We start from the raw sequence: 15,836 nt of genomic DNA, 5'->3' as shown, positions 1-15,836 counted from the left end.
ACGACAAACATCGCATCGGTCAAACGTAGTAGCAGGGCGTCACGTGACACCGGGGCGAGTCTTAATTCTTCTTCTTCTTGTTCTCGTGAGAGTTGAATGGATGCTTGGCAATCTAGCGCCGCCTGTCGAGCTGGAGGTGTGAAACAAAAAAAATGGAAGACGTCTTTTAAAAATACTTTTATTATTATAAAATTTAAATTGGAATGAACAGGTATATACATTTTGAAGGATAAAGTGTCATGTAAATGTTTTCGGGGGCTTTAAGCCGCAGATAAACTTAATTTTCTATTATTATTGTATAATACTTTGTATTAAATCAAATGCATTTTGTGACATGTAAAGGCGTTTCTCAAAAGCGGAAATGATGAGTCTAATTCCTCGAATATGGGTCGCTACAAAAGGCAGGATTTAAGTGTTTTATTTATTTATTTAAAAACTGTGTGAAAACCTAAATGGTTTATACGTCTATATTGTTTGAATTAAATTCGTTTTTATTGAATATGTAATCATATTGGGTGATTCATAAGCGGAAGTGACGACAGTGATTTCTTCCCGCGTCTCTCTAGCTCCTGCCAAACTTTTATAAATGCACACTAATACTCACATTTTTGGTGAATATATGCGCTATAAGAAAGCTACACTCACAACTATAAATATTATGAAATAAAAACGCAAATATGTCGTTACTATTACAGTAGTAGTACAGTACAGTACGGACGACAGGGGGCGACAATTTCCCTCCTTCCCGTTAGTACAATACATGTCGAAAAAATGGCGAACTCGTCGTAGCAGCCGTGGACGTCGCTTTGGTTTGAGCTGCGTGAAGGTGAAGACGGCAAACGGTTTGGTCTCCTCAGCCCTGGGCTTTATTGGTCCTCGGAGGGACGGGGGAGGCAGGAGAGAGCTGAGCGTAGAGCCTCGGGGAACCACTAGTCGGACATGAACGGGGTAAGTTTTCGACAACATGTTTGACACCCAGCTTTCTCACGAGAGGACCAAATAAAGTGGTCAAATGGGAACTTCTTAATTCACCAAAAGTGGGAAACGTTTGGAATTTTATTGGCTAGCCAAAACCAAAATGTGCAACTACTCGTGCCTGTAGTAAGGATAATTTTCCTCGTTTAAGTCAACTTAAAAACAACAAAGCTAGCGAAATTTAAACCCGCGAATAGCTTTTTAAGGACATAATAGCTTCATTTTTATTGTTTATTCATCCTTCATATCAGGCCTTTCGCCTTGCAGTTTGACTGAGCGTTTAAAGGGAACTGTGGGAGTGGTTTCGCTTCTAGTCGTACGTAAACCGCGCTGCCATGTTGAATGTGGCAAAGTGGTGAACTAGTCTAGACCACCACCTCTCATAAAAAAAAACATTATTTAAATTACGTTTTTTTAACTTCTTCTTGGCTTGGTTTTATTTCCCCTGATACCAAACCTGCTTTGAAACATTTTAACTTTAACAGAAATAATAAGAAACCACTTAGATATTTCTTCCTAAAATAAACCTGTATAATGCCCAAGTGCGAATTTGTAAGGATGTGACTGTCGTTTCTGCTCCCACAGGAAATATGCAATAAACACTATGTCAACATTTCAAGTTGCCCTAAGTCCATGTCTCCGGTCCGCGATGACAAGGTGGCGCAGGTGGGACGATGTCCTTCCATGTTTTGCCAGAGGAACGACGTCCAGAGGCTGGGAGACGGTACACATCATGTTGTGTTGGAGGCGCTGCCTCCATATTTTGTATGCAGGAAAAGCTCTATGGGTGTAAAACTTAACATTTTAAACTTCTGATTTAAGATTTGCTTCCTTTCCCACCAGGCCGGATAGCAAACTGTATTGCCCCGACAACGAAAGATTGCAACTCTTCCGACGCTGCAAAGCAGTCTTCCTCTTGCCGTTCAGACGAATGTACATCATCTCTACAGTTTCAATGTCGTCTTCAGCCTGCCGCAGAGCGGCCCCCGCAGCTCGCCACCGACAGGCCTCCGGCTCCTTTGCACAGCAGCAACCGAAGCGCAGCCGTGCCACGCCGCCAGAAGAAAGCCGCCGCCAAAATGTGCGCTTTTTCATTTTTCATTATTAACCACCGTATGTTGATTTCTCATGCTTTTTTCTCCCCCCCCCCACCCTCTGTCCGCATAGCACCCAAAAGAAAAACTCCCAGAACCGAAAAGTTACAGACTTCTTTCCAATAAGACGCAGCTCACGAAAAAGTAAAACGGAGCTCAAGGTAACTTGAAACTATTAGTTTTGTCAAATTGAGTTTCATGCTGTTCCGATTCAGATAATTGCAAACTTTTTAAATTGGGTGTGAATTCACAAGTTACCATAAAAAAAAGAAGATCCAATTAAGAAAAAAAAATCATACATAATGCACAAATTCTCAAATGTCAAATCAGGTTCAATCCAGATCTGGTCCACAATTTTAATAATATTCAGTTCCAAATGTTGCGCTAACTAGCTCCATTTTGTGTCTAGTGTGAACAGAAGCACCTCATCGACCACCTTATCACAAACGGAATAGAGGAAGGAATGCAGGTATGGAATTTTCCGACATTGTATATGCAAGGAAAAACATGTAGAGCGCGTGAAAACTTTTAATTCAAATCTTTCACATTTGTCTGCACTTTTATACAAGTGCCAATCCACAATGTTTACTTAAGATCATAATTTAATCAACTTTATGACACATATAAACTTTCAAATGTGGCTCGTGCAGTTTAAACCAGATCTGATCCAGATTTCCAATTTAGAAGCAATGTAAACGCATCGTGAAAAATCTTTTATTTTGAAGGTGCGGCACATGGAGGGAAAAGGCCGAGCGGTGTTTGCCACACGAGGTTTCCGGAAAGGCGAGTATGTGGTGGAGTACCACGGTGACCTCTTGGAGATGGCAGATGCCAAAAAGCGGGAGGCGGAGTACGCCCAGAATCCCGAGACGGGCTGCTACATGTACTATTTTCAGTACCTCTGCAAAGCATACTGGTACGTCCTCACTCGTTTTTGTCCAGAGCAACAATTCAAAAAAATTCCCCACAATTTCACATCCTGTGACTACTTACACAACGTCCGCTCCACATCCAGCGTGGACGCCACCAAAGAGACCAATCGCCTGGGGCGTCTGATCAATCACAGCAAGAGCGGCAACCTGCAGACCAAACTGCACGACGTGGACGGCGCGCCGCATCTCATCCTGGTGGCGTCGCGGGACATCGATGGGGGCGAGGAGCTGCTCTACGACTACGGCGACCGCAGCAAGGCGTCCATTGCCGCGCACCCGTGGCTCAAACACTAAACCCTGACAAGAACCTCTTATTTATAAACACTACTCCCAAAAGTTGAAAAAAGGTCACATTACGTTTTCCTGCAAAGGTTATGGTGTATTTTTGGCTAATCCTCAAATTTCATTCAATATCCTGAACTTTTTGGGAGTAGTGTAATATACACATTCATTTTTTTTTTTTTTTTTTTTAAATTAGCACATTTTCTGTGTGGATGACGCACTTGGGCTTCTATACAGGTTGGTGCATTTTTATACTCACCCCAATCCGACCCTCACCCAATTAGCACACTCGTTTTTAAAGGACATTTAATTTAATCTAGAACATTCTCCAACTGGTGTCATTGATTATTTTTGGGCACTTGTGTGTTATTTTATTTATTTTTTTACACTTAGGTGAATGGCAAACACATTGTAGGGTCTACTGTTGTTTGTTTTTAGCTTCTTTTTTTTTTTTTTTACTACCTGGGGCAGTGGTGCAGTTTACATTCTGGCCACACCGAAGACAAAATAAAGCAGATGTACTACCAGGAAAATGTCATAATGTCATGAGAATAAAGTTGCATTTTTTTTTTTTAAAGGAATAAAATGTGACTTTAGGAGAATAAAGTTCTCGCTTTTGCAAGAAAAATGGTCACATTTTATTCAGAAAAATGTGATCTTTCAGGAAAAAAAATCCATAACATTCCAAGAATAATAGTAATAAAAAATATTTTTTTTTCAAGAAGCAAGGTCACATTTTTTGAGAAAAATATTTGAGCAAATTTGCAATCTTTTGAGGAAAAAAAGAAAAGTAATCTTATGAGAATAAAAAGACAAATCTTTATGGAGGCAAAGTCATAAACTGACCAAATTGAAAGTCAAATTTAATGGGGTATAAAAAAAGTTAGTTTTGTGAGAATAAAATTCCTGTTTGGGATGGGGGGGGGGGATCTTAAAACAATACATCATTGAAGCATAAAATAAAATTTTGGGAGGAAAAATATAATATATTCCTAATGTTTAGACTGAAACCCCCCCATCATCCAATGAGGATAAAATTGTAATTTTACAAGGATAATTGTCAAGACTAGTGCAGTCAAAGCTTTAATAGAAATGCTCATAATGTCAAGAATAATCGTAATCTTACCCAAATTTTATGTAAATAAAATTGTAATCTCACAAGAATAAATTTTGATTTTTTTTCCAGGATAGAGGGCATTTTTGTTATTATTGTATTTGATGAGAATATTGAATGTTTATTATCGGAAAGTGTTTCACCAGCTTCTAAACCAGCTGACTCAGAAAAACTGGTGTGACCAGATTCTACAAGAAGTGTTAAAAGTTAAGATAAGCCAAGTCCGCTAGCTTTAGCCTTGCCGTGCTAACACCCATCAACACGTCTGGCTGAAAATTGTTGAAAATGTGATCAAACAAGTTTGTGATTGGAGAAGATTTACGCTACTAGCTGTAGTAGCCTTGCCGATCTAACTGGGAAACAAACGTTGTCCAGTTTTATTTTTATATGTAGTGGAAAGCTTGTGTACAAAAAATGAATGAGAGCAACACACATTTTCCAACATATTCAGTATATTATTGAATTTCTGGATCCATTTCAAACGAAACAAGTATCTCATTGGCATTATGTGACTCATGTTTTTTTTATTCTTCATCTTAGTTAACCCCCCCGCCGTTGACTTATTGCAATAATAGACGCTATTTTAGTGCATCCTCATAGGTGCTATAGCAGCCAATAAATCTGAATGCTGGGCTTGATGAATAAACTTGTCATATGCAAACAACACTTCACTTGTTTTTTCCTTTTTTTTTCATGCAAAAATAACCCCAAAAAATACATTTTCTTTCCTTCTACAGTTTGCATAGATTACAAATAATACACTAAAATAGGACTTGGAAATCCCGTCAGTCTTATATGTGCAGTTAATAATGTCCCAAAAAAAAAAAGTATTTTCCTTTTCCGTCACAAATATGATAACAGGTGTGCAGTTTAAAACAAAAACAAACAAAAATGAAAAATAAGTTACAAAGTTAAATACAAGGCCATATTCATGAGTCATTAGAATGGTTAAAATATCACACAGTGTTCAAAATTCTTAATCCGTTTATAACTGTTAGTGTTGATATGAGTTGTATATGTAGTTTATTTTCAATACGAAGGCAGGGAACCTTTTTTTTTTTTTTTAAGCCATGCCCATGCACAGCCAACCATTTGGGTTCAAAGCGGCCATTTTAGACAGTTCTCGTGGTCTTTCAGACAACTCTGACGAGAGCTTTTCTTTTTTTCCCGGTTCCTACCACAATCACGTCATCTTTTTTTCAGTTTGATTTGGGGAGGTTACTTCCTTCAATATTCTTCTTCAGCAGGTAAAAATGCAGTCTCTATTGGTTTTAGGTCTCAAGACTGAAAACTGTCGGAAACGGAGGACTCCCAGTACCTTTGGGTCCTCCTCATTTTATGGCGAAGTTCTGATTAAGAAAGTTGATGGTTTGCCATAAAACAGGAACTCTTTGAATCAATAAATTAAAATAAATATTTTTTTAAGTCTAACTTAATTGTTTTAAGAAATCTTACCAATTCAAAATTTCCTGTTTTATTGGCAGGTCATTTTGCTTAAATTAAGTAATACTGCATATTCGTCATTTCATCACTATTTGTTCTTGTTTTTAAGACCAGTTTTTGCAACGCACAGGGAGTCTCCGATGTTAAGGTTTTTAGCAGCCATTTTAACAGGGATGTGATTTTTCCGCTAATTCGCGGAATTCCGCTTTTTTTTTATCTCCCCCCCCAAAAAAAATTTATTTTTTTATTTTTTTAGTAGTTCATTGTGTATGCACATGACTCCGACAGATAACATCTTCTGCTATAACAAAGACATTTGTGGTATGCTCTAATATGAGTTACTTTTCATTTGGTCATGATACAATTATTTGTTCATGAAATTTGAACTCTTCAACATTATTTATGTGTTAACTTAGTAATCACATTAGTTAGATATGATGATATTCTCAGTGATAGTTTTTAAAAGCAAAGGCAGTCCAATGTTTTTGAATGTGACTGATTTTGAGTTGACTAAAACTGCCATTTTATATGGGATAGTTCAATATACATTGAAAATTTATGCTGTTGTTTTGTCTATTTCTTTGTCATGTGAGTGCATTGAAAGTACTTCAAAACACGGAAACACGGCCCCCAGACCCTCGGCTAAATTTTCAGATAATTTCACTTTGGTCAAATCACATCCCTGTTTTAAGCTTATTTTGGACTTTCAGCAGACCAGGAAAAAAAAAGCCCTAATGCCAGTTTCACCAATCAACAGAAAATTGAAAATATATCATAACAGGAGGCACTAGAAAAATCTCAAGGACCCGTGCTCGCAATTTAAGCACAAGTTGGGACATTTTGGTTTGAAGCAGCCATTTTGGGACTAATTAATTGCAAGGCTCCAACTGGCAAACTTCTATCATGGGCATCTTTAATTTGTTTAGAAAAAAAATGCTGTGATTGGCTGTAGGTTCCCCACCTCTCAAACAGGGATTTCACCACCCCCCCCCCGCCCCAAAATCTTTTACATGTAATAAACACCAGGGGTTCAAATAAAAAATAATGCCTCGTTTGCACACAGTACGTCACGGTTATGCCAAAAGAGATCCGTTCATGGGAAACATGCATAAATAAAAACCTTTTTTTTTTGAGGGTGCAGGGTTGGGTCTCAGATGTGACGGCTAAAAGTGCGGTAAAGCCTCCTGGGCTTGTTCGGTGAACGCGTCGTCATGCGCATTGCCCCGCTGCCAACTCCGCTGCTTGTCACGGGAGAATAAATTAAACCTAAGGACACAAAGAAGGAACTGTGAAAATTCTGCCCCCCGATACCAGTTTCACTTGGTAACATGACATTTGGTAGATGTATTTATTATGAGTAGACTAGACCCACAAAAAAAAGTCTCAGACAGGAAGTCTGACATTTCGGTCCAAAGTGGCCATTTTGTTTTGATGGAACTCTAGAATTTTAAATTAGGTGCTCCAAGCCAGTTTTACTTTACATTAGGAAATTTGGTAGGCAAGTCTATCACTAGTAGACCAACCAAAAAAAAAAAAAAAAAAAAAAGTCTGAAGAAACTGCCAACCAAATTGGCCATTTCCAGAGTTTCCAATTTAGCAACAAGACATTTGTTAGATGTCTATATCATGAGTACACCCACAAGACTCAGGAAGTCAGCCATTTTGGTTTAATTTTAAGATCATATCAAGAGATACCAAGGGTCTTGGAAGGCAAATAAATCCTAGAAATTTCGTCCAATTGCGACCAAATTTTAATCTCGTAATAAGAGACACTGGACGACGTTAAATTGCTAACAAATTAAAAACAAATTAAAAAATTGAGTTGGTTGTTATGTCAGTCAGTAGTCAAAAACATTGGAAACCATGCTTAACTCATTTGCTCCCAAAAACGTATAAATATGTTCTATTTTTAATGTTTTAAGTATCCCAAAGACGTATTTATACTTTTTTTTTTTTTTAATTCTAGAGCATACAGAAGGTTTTGATTCAGCCTCTCAACTGCTGAAAATGGTTGAGGAAATGGTAGTTATTACAAAAACGACCAGCAGGTGGCAGCAGAGCAAATGAGATCAACCAGAGCCATGTTGAAAAAAAAACCCTCACAATTCTATACAGATTTGTGAAAAATTATGAAACTTATTCTAATGGTAATTGCTGCAAAACGGAAACTGATAGAAATATACTTTTTTTTCCTGATGAAAGAAGAGACTCTAATGTTTCTTTTGGTAGGTTCCATGTTTTTATAGCAAATAGAACACAATATTTTGTGGGCCTTGCAAAATCAGTCAAAATCCAGTAAAAAGGAGTGAAGGGAATTGCTTCAGTGAAAATGTCTGGGAGTGAATGAGTTAAAAAGAAACAAAAAGTTTGGTGTGCACATTTTTCAGTCATTTTAGTCATTTTCATTAAAAACTCTTCGTAAAGATTTTGCCCGAGATCTTTTGAAAACATCTCTGTGGACAGATGATAAGTTTTTAGTATCAAAACACACCGTCATCAATTGTTAAGCTAGCGCGTTGGGATTTGTCGGGAATGAAAAGCAGGTTAGGGTGGAAAAAAAATGTATCGGGTCCTACGAGCGCAGTAAAGCCTCTGGCAGGCTGTAAAGTGGGATCGTCTTGGATCAAACCAGCCGCCACCATGGGCATGAAGGCCGTGAAGATCCTGTCACACAGAGGAAGGGAAGGGAGGCGGGGCCAACAAGGACCCTGTCAAAGTCTTCGTCTTGACAAAAAGTAACCACAAAAGGTTCAAAATGCACCACGTCGGGATACGGGTGCGAGATCACGTCTCTTGCCCTGCTGTTCTATCTGTATTTTTAAAATATCTTAAACGTCTCACTAGGCGAACAAAATATGTTTATTAGATTTATTTTTGTTTGTGTGTGTGTGCGAGAGTGTTGTGCACGTGTGTGTGTGTGTGCACAACATACAGGCGTTTGATTCCGGATTCTGGCTGCACAGCAGAGCGCGATCGCGTCCTGTGCTCGGGATCGGGGCTGGGAGCGGCCGTGTCATCTTCCGTTTCGTCGCTACGGGGGGGGGGGGCATCGGCCATTTTAGTGTCATGTCATTAGCATCTCATGAATATGAATGAGAATGACTTCATTAATTTGCTGACCTTTTGTAGTAGGCCAGCTCCTCCTGCAGCAAGAAGACTTTGGCTTTGAGCTCGTTGCGCTCGTGCAGGACGTCCCGCAACTCCTGCAGGGTGAACCGGGCCCGGTTAGGGTCCTTGGAGTCCGGGAGCTCCGTGGTTGTCTCGTCTTCCTGGCACAGCGCCTCCTGAGAGAGTTGGAGAGAGGAACCATGTGTCACTCAGAGGGAGTGACATGGGTAGAAGGGGGCGGGTATGGAAAGCTGAGTATTCATAGTGTATCCGTAAAATCCAGCTCAAGTGTGCTCTTTGTCCGCACCAGTTAAGGCAGTTAAGCTTAGATAAATGCTCCACAAATAACCATGAAATAACGTGGTGTGCTGCAGGGATCAATTTTAGGCCCTTTCCGGTTAAATTAATTTTAAAATGAATTATTTTTTTCCGCTACTGTATGACATTCCTACATACTCATAAGACATTTCTATTCTGTATTTTATATATATACACAATGAGAAAAATCTTAAGTTTTCCTACTCTTGTTAACTTAAAAGTGGATTATTATTTTTTGAACTAATAGAAATATAGCTGCATCTTTTAGTCATTGATACAGTAATTTCTTAAGAATTCATACAATTGAGTTAAAATTAAAAAGATGTACTGGACTGCACAGTGTGATATTGATTTGTGTTGAGGTCATTTTTCTGCCACTAGATGGCATAATTGCATTTGTGAGACGTTGGTGACAGCTCAGCGCATTTTTCTTTTCAAATTAAGAGCTATCTAATCTTTAACATGAAGTAACTTGTGAAATGCTGCATATTTTTTTAAAATTGTCAAATACAACTTGACCCCAGTCTCCACAAATATATGCATTATTATTAAATTTATTACAGCTAAATAAATTTTGACGTGGACGCGCGTGAGCTGCGTTGCGACAAAAATTCCCCCAGTACTGACTAGTAATAAACAGAAGTTACTCACAAGTTACTCATTACTTGAGTAGCTATTTTACTCTCAAGTAATTGTTTGAAGAGTTACTTTTTACTTGAAGCATATTTTTCTTGAGTTTTTAGCTAAAGTTGTCCTACCCATGTCATGCAATAGTAAATAACTCGTTCTACATATTCAATTAAACAGAACAGGTGCCTAAAATGGATCCCTGTGGCACACCGCGTTATTTCATGGATTTTTGAGGCGCATAAATCGACATGCGAATTGGGTCTAAAAGACGTTTGTGGGGGGGGGGGGGGCAAAAGTGTGGGGACAAAGAGCGTACTACTGGATGGATTGTCAAGAATATGGAATAAATACTCAAATGACTTTCCATGAGCGAGAGAGGAAGTGAGGATACCTTGGTGAAATATTGGTACACAGCAGGCATGTCGTCATCGCACATGGCCTCCTGGTGGCACACCAACACAGCACGCCTCATTGTTTGCCTTCCATATCATTTTGATTTCGATTTTTTTTTAACGAATTATCGGACACCACCTTGTTGAAGTTCACTGGACTTAGCAAACAACACACCGCAAATGAGTCCATTTCCTCAAATAATGGCCTAGTCGACTGCAGAGAGTAAGTGTAAATGTTTTGAGTATGTGTGAGAGTGTGTGTATATTGACCATATTTGAGGTGAGGCATTTATTTGAGGAAATCTGAACGTTGTAAAAAATAAGTCATTAGTTTGTTTCAAACAAAGACCCCGCAAAATTGCAACAACAGAGCCAAAAACCACCTTGAGATTTCACACAGAACCCAGCCAAGCGGTTCACCGTCGCGTTAAGCTCGACACGCCAGTTAGTTGCATGCCAAGCAGCCACTAAACATCATCCTGCTCTTAGTGGTCAGGCTGCTTTACCCAAAGCAACGCCGCCTCGTCGTCGTCGTCCTCGTCAGGCCCGTCGGGGCCGAGCGAGCCGGGCGGCGGCGGGCTGGAGGACTCCCACCAAGCCTCCGCCCCCGCCACAGCTTTCGCTACACGCTGGTCAAGAAGATTGACGAGTGAATGATAGACCTGGGGATTTGTTTGACCAAGCTTAACAGCAAAACAAAGATTGCTACAATGTCGCTACGCTAACAAAGTAAATCCAGTGAATCTGCATATTCTCAGCAAGGCATTCACCCACTGCAGATTTTTTTATTTGGTAATTTATCCACCATTATTCACTGAAATTTTAATTATTTTTCTCTGGGCAAATTAAATAAAGGATTACTTTAGCGCCATCTAGTGGAATCTTTTTGGTAGGTTAACTTAATTGATTGTTGTTGTTGATGTGTTTTTTTTGGGTGGGTGGGGGGGGGGGTTTGCCTGCATTTGAAATATCCTGTTTTAATTCAGTTTACTCAGTTTATTCAGAGTAAATGTACTGTATATCCTGTATTTGCTCAAATAAATATTGTATTGTATATACAGGAAATTAAATGTATATATGCATGTATAATTATTTGAGGAAATGCAATATATACCATATTATTTGAGGAAATGTTGTTGTTTTTTTTTAACTTCAACAACAAATTCGAGATGGTAAAATATAAAAATAAAAAGATGCATTATTAATTTTAATCAATAATAGGTATATTAATTGATATTTCTTCTCTCATATAAATACAGCATAAATGTATATCCAACAAAAAGCATACTTATTTAAGGAAATACAGGCTAAACAGTACATACAATAGTTCCTTAAATTAATCGAAATTCTGTATTTAAGGAAACACATTACATTTATTTGAGGCAATACAGTAGATACTATACAGTTAAATATATACCGTAGTCATAAAGAATAAATATAACCCGATCATCATTTATTAAAAAATTATTTATTCAAACAACTACAATAAATATCGTGTTCCTTTAATGGAGGCATTTATTTACTAAATTGCCGACGAGTTATTGCATACGCTATTTTAATTGTCAAATAAACAAGGTTCTGGCAACCGTGTGAAGAAGGTGCGTATTACCTCGGCCGGCGAGGGGGGCTGAGGCGCAGCGTCCTGGGCGTGGCCCCGAAGCCGCTCCCGCAGCCGCGCCGCTTCCTGCCGCAGGGCTGCCATTTCTTGCCCGCGGGTCTGCGCGCCGGCCTCCAGCTCCACCTTCTGCTCGATCAGCGCTTTGCCCTGAGTCTCCACCACCGAGATCTTGTGGCGCAAGTCGTGGTTGATCTTCATGAGACGCGACTGCTGCTGCTGGAGCTTCATCGGGGGAAAGTGAAAAGTGATCGGCCGCACGTATTCGACATCAAAAGTGGGCCTGACGTGTCTTACTGCTTCGATGTCTTCGCTCCTGAGTGTGAGCTCGCGGTCTCTGGCCCGGATCTCGTCCCGTTGCTTGTCCACCACTTCCTTTAGCTTCTTCATCACCTGACGCTCACGCTCGCTCATACCTGCAACAAAAAACACGTAGCAGAAGTACTCACACCTAAGATGATGCGGAATATTTTACCTGTCGCATTACATTTTTTTTTTAATGCTTCCTCCATTTTGGGAGATGACCCTAAAATGTCATTCAGTCAATCAAGATCTCAACTGTGATTGACTCGACCACACTGGAATAATTTAGAACTATGTCGAGATTAGTGTGCATAAAGCGTGTGCGTAGCAGGTGCGCATGTGTGTGCGCATGTGGACAGTGGGACTGGTGTGTGCGCTCAAGCCTGACTGCAGCTTCTGTGTACACGCAGCAAAGAGAAGGCTGCCTTTGTGTTTTCTTGCACACCAAGAACATCTTCATCCTTTGCTTTCCTTCTTGAATAGAAATGATCAAAATCGAAATACGGTAAGTAATAATCAACCCAAACCCAAATGACATAATGATAATATAAAATACGTCAAACATATAGATTATAAAAACAGATTTCAAAAAGGTGGAAAAACTTTTTTTAAATGGTTATAAAATATAATAAATAATGAATATTAATCATTATTATTATTATTATAGAATATATAAAAAAATATAAAATAAATGTTAAAAAGGTGAAACATAATTTCCAAAATTTGTAAAAAAGTATCAAATGAGAATGAAAAATATTGTTAGCCTAACAGCATAAACGTCATTTTTAACTTAATGTTACCAAGTCAATAAAAAATACAGATGTACTTGCTAAAACTTTTGTTTTGTTTTCCAAAAATGACTTTGGCTACTACGCTATTAGGCTAATGATTCATATAATATGCATTTTAAAAAAAACATAAAATGATTGTAGAGCGAGGAAATATCATCAGGAATTACTGTAATTAGACCTGCAGTAACAATAAAAATTAAATACTTTCAAGGCCAACACCACGTTTTTTTAAGTAAAAAAAAAAAACCTATTAATAAAATCAATATCAAATACATTCCAAGGCCTAACCAGACGACAAATATTCAATAATGACAATTTGCTGCGCTGTATGAATGAATGGACTTTTTGTTTTTTCAGTATTTCTGAAAGGTCGTACACACGCTCTCACCGTCGTTCCTCTGCAGGTCGTCCTCACTTCCGGGGTCTCGCGGGGACACATTTCCCAGAAGGCTTTTGTTCTCCTCCTGCAGCTGAGCGATTTGGCAGAGAAGATCCTGAGCCTCGCCTCGCCACACATCCTCAACCAGCTCCAGCTCCTGAACCACAATCCAATCAAAAACACAATCTCATGAGCAGCGGTTTGTCTTCTGGTGTTACCCAAGGTTCAATCCTAGGGCCCCTATTGTTCTTTATTCAGGCTATGTTCTGTCTGCGCTGTATAAGCCAGTGAAAATCCGTCAGAAAAACTTGTTAACAAAGCTCTCCTGAATTTACTTGACATGGCATGTGTTTATTTTTTATCATTTTTTTATCTTGCACAGACAATCAGAATCAGCGATGTACAGTAGTATCAGCTTGACAAGCCTGGAGCCAGGTACGAGAAATAGTACGTGCTTTTATAAGCAGAAGAGGGTAATGTGGAAAGTACAGTTATGTTGTGTCACTACCATGAGGTGGAAAATTGGCATAATACATCATTTGAAGCCCATTTTACTTGCTGGTGTTCCCCAAGGCTTAGTCCTGGAGCCCCTACAATTTTTTCATTCACACTATACTGTATAACTTTTCTTGTTTTTCAACTGCACAGTACCAGCACTACTGTTTGGGATGGTTGCTTTTCAAAATAGTACTGCTAAAATTAGTCAAAAAAACAAAACAACAATGTAGTAGAACAAGGGTAACCTCCATCTACTTCACATGGCAAAGAGACAAAGTTCATCCAAGGGGAGACTGAAGGCTTTATGAAAATGAAAAAAAAAAGGCACTTGAAGTCACTTTATCAAGAGTCATGTGACTGTGAGCCAACCGGTGAGTGTGCGCAGTCACGAGAACTTCAGTTTTTATAGTGTGTGCGTGCGTGCGTATTGCACTTATGTGATGGGTTCTTCCCAGATGACACAGTGAAGTAAATGCCACAACATTAGGTACACCTGTGACCTGCACAATCTAATGAGCTGTTTTAAGTTTCACTGCTAAGGATCCAAACCTGTTTTGAATAATGAAATTGCTTAAAAATAATTAAAAGCTTAAAATTGAAAATCTGAATTGGACTGGAATTACACCTGACTTAAAAATAAATACTTTTAAAATAATCCCTATTGTTATATAATTCAAATACTGCGATGTCGTAGATTCTCTGGGGTTATCACCCAGGAAGTTTCAGTCAGATATGATGTTGAATTTTCAAATATTTGTCATTTGAAATGTGCATTATGTGGACTTAATTACATCTGATTTATACACATATTAAAACTAATGCCTTTGAGATACTAACTAGACTATCCCTATCCGGGGATGCAACCCATGAATTTTCATTAAGAATTGATCTCACATTCAAAGCCCCTTAAAATTTGTGACAGAAATTACATCAGAATTAAAACATATATTACACATGATCTTGACATCGCACAACTACTCCACTTTTGGGATGTACTATCTCGACTCTAACGGGATGAAACCCAAGAAGTTTCATGAGGATGTTGAAGATGGGTTTGTGTAACTATGACCTTCCTGTGCTTCTTCTCCTTCTCCAGCCTCTCGGTCCTCTCCAGCCTGAGTTTGTCCAGCTCCAGTCGCAGCTCGTCGGCTTCCGGGCCGCCGATGCTGTGGCGGCTCACCATCACCTCCAGGATCTCCAGCACCCTCACCACTTTGGGCATGAGGCGGGACAGAGCCTCGCAGCCGTACTGGTCGATAATCCGCTCGAACTCGTGGCCAACCGCCGCGGCGATGTCGTACACGTCCATCACCGTCAGGTCGGCCGGGTTCTTCTCCATGGCCGAACCGCCGCGGTCCTCCGGGATGTAACGGTGGCCTTCCATGACTTGTTCTTCTTCCCGCTGCGTGACACAAACTTCCTCCCCTCCCTCCGCGACACAACAAGTCCGCTAACTTACACTGGTAAGCTTTAAAACGCCACCTAAAAGTAACAGGCTAGCGTATGTCCATTATGAAGTCATAAACGAAGACATTAAAAGTGATTTATTCGGCGTAAAGTCGGTCAGTGTCCTGTCCTGTCCCTTCCGTCGCGCTGACATAGAGCAAAGCTGGCCGCCATGTTAGGAGCGTCTTTTCCGCTTTCCTTTCAGAATAAGATCAAAGGAACTCGTCTGGAGGAGGGAGAAGGGAGCTCCTGCTTCTTTCACAATAAAACATAGCGGGAACGCTTTGTCCCCTCAAAGTAAAACATAACGGAATGCTTCGTGTTTCAGAATAAAACCAGGAAAAAGGAAATTCTACATCCTTCAAAATAAATTAACAAGAAGGCAGCATCCTTCAAAATAAACTACTAGAAGTGCATGCACAACCTTCAAATTGAGATGTAACAGGAATGTTTCGTACTTCAACACATATAAATGGGAATGCTGCTTCCTATAAATTAAATGTAACAGGAACACTG

At 39.4% G+C, this 15,836-nt stretch overlaps 2 protein-coding genes across 4 annotated transcripts; one reads left to right on the top strand and one right to left on the bottom strand.

Annotated features, from left to right (window-relative positions):
* The first annotated feature begins 15 nt into the window (after positions 1-15).
* On the top strand, positions 16-5,063 carry kmt5aa (lysine methyltransferase 5Aa). The gene is made up of 7 exons (XM_077585396.1): positions 16-948; positions 1,561-1,699; positions 1,819-2,056; positions 2,143-2,230; positions 2,479-2,538; positions 2,795-2,985; positions 3,085-5,063. The coding sequence occupies exons 1-7, from the start codon at positions 940-942 to the stop codon at positions 3,293-3,295; spliced, it is 936 nt and encodes a 311-aa protein (XP_077441522.1). The 5' UTR covers positions 16-939; the 3' UTR covers positions 3,296-5,063.
* A 344-nt stretch (positions 5,064-5,407) lies between these two features.
* Positions 5,408-15,507, bottom strand: rilpl1 (Rab interacting lysosomal protein-like 1). 3 transcript variants are annotated; one of them, XM_077585392.1, is made up of 9 exons: positions 14,944-15,507; positions 13,386-13,533; positions 12,201-12,319; positions 11,898-12,128; positions 10,795-10,917; positions 10,288-10,338; positions 8,961-9,124; positions 8,773-8,871; positions 5,408-7,106 (listed from the first exon to the last, which is right to left on the bottom strand). In XM_077585392.1, exons 1-9 carry the CDS (start codon positions 15,256-15,258, stop codon positions 7,004-7,006), a joined length of 1,353 nt encoding a protein of 450 aa, XP_077441518.1. In that variant the 5' UTR covers positions 15,259-15,507; the 3' UTR covers positions 5,408-7,003. The 3 variants fall into 3 exon arrangements, with proteins under 3 accessions (XP_077441518.1, XP_077441519.1, XP_077441521.1); XM_077585393.1 differs by lacking the exon at positions 10,795-10,917; XM_077585395.1 differs by lacking the exons at positions 10,288-10,338; positions 10,795-10,917.
* Between the last annotated feature and the right edge of the window lie 329 nt (positions 15,508-15,836).

Source organism: Vanacampus margaritifer, chromosome 14 (genome assembly GCF_051991255.1).
Source record: "Vanacampus margaritifer isolate UIUO_Vmar chromosome 14, RoL_Vmar_1.0, whole genome shotgun sequence".
Taxonomy (NCBI): domain Eukaryota; kingdom Metazoa; phylum Chordata; class Actinopteri; order Syngnathiformes; family Syngnathidae; genus Vanacampus; species Vanacampus margaritifer.
The sequence above is the reverse complement of the archived record's forward strand: the minus strand, read 5'-3'. Positions and strand labels throughout refer to the sequence as shown.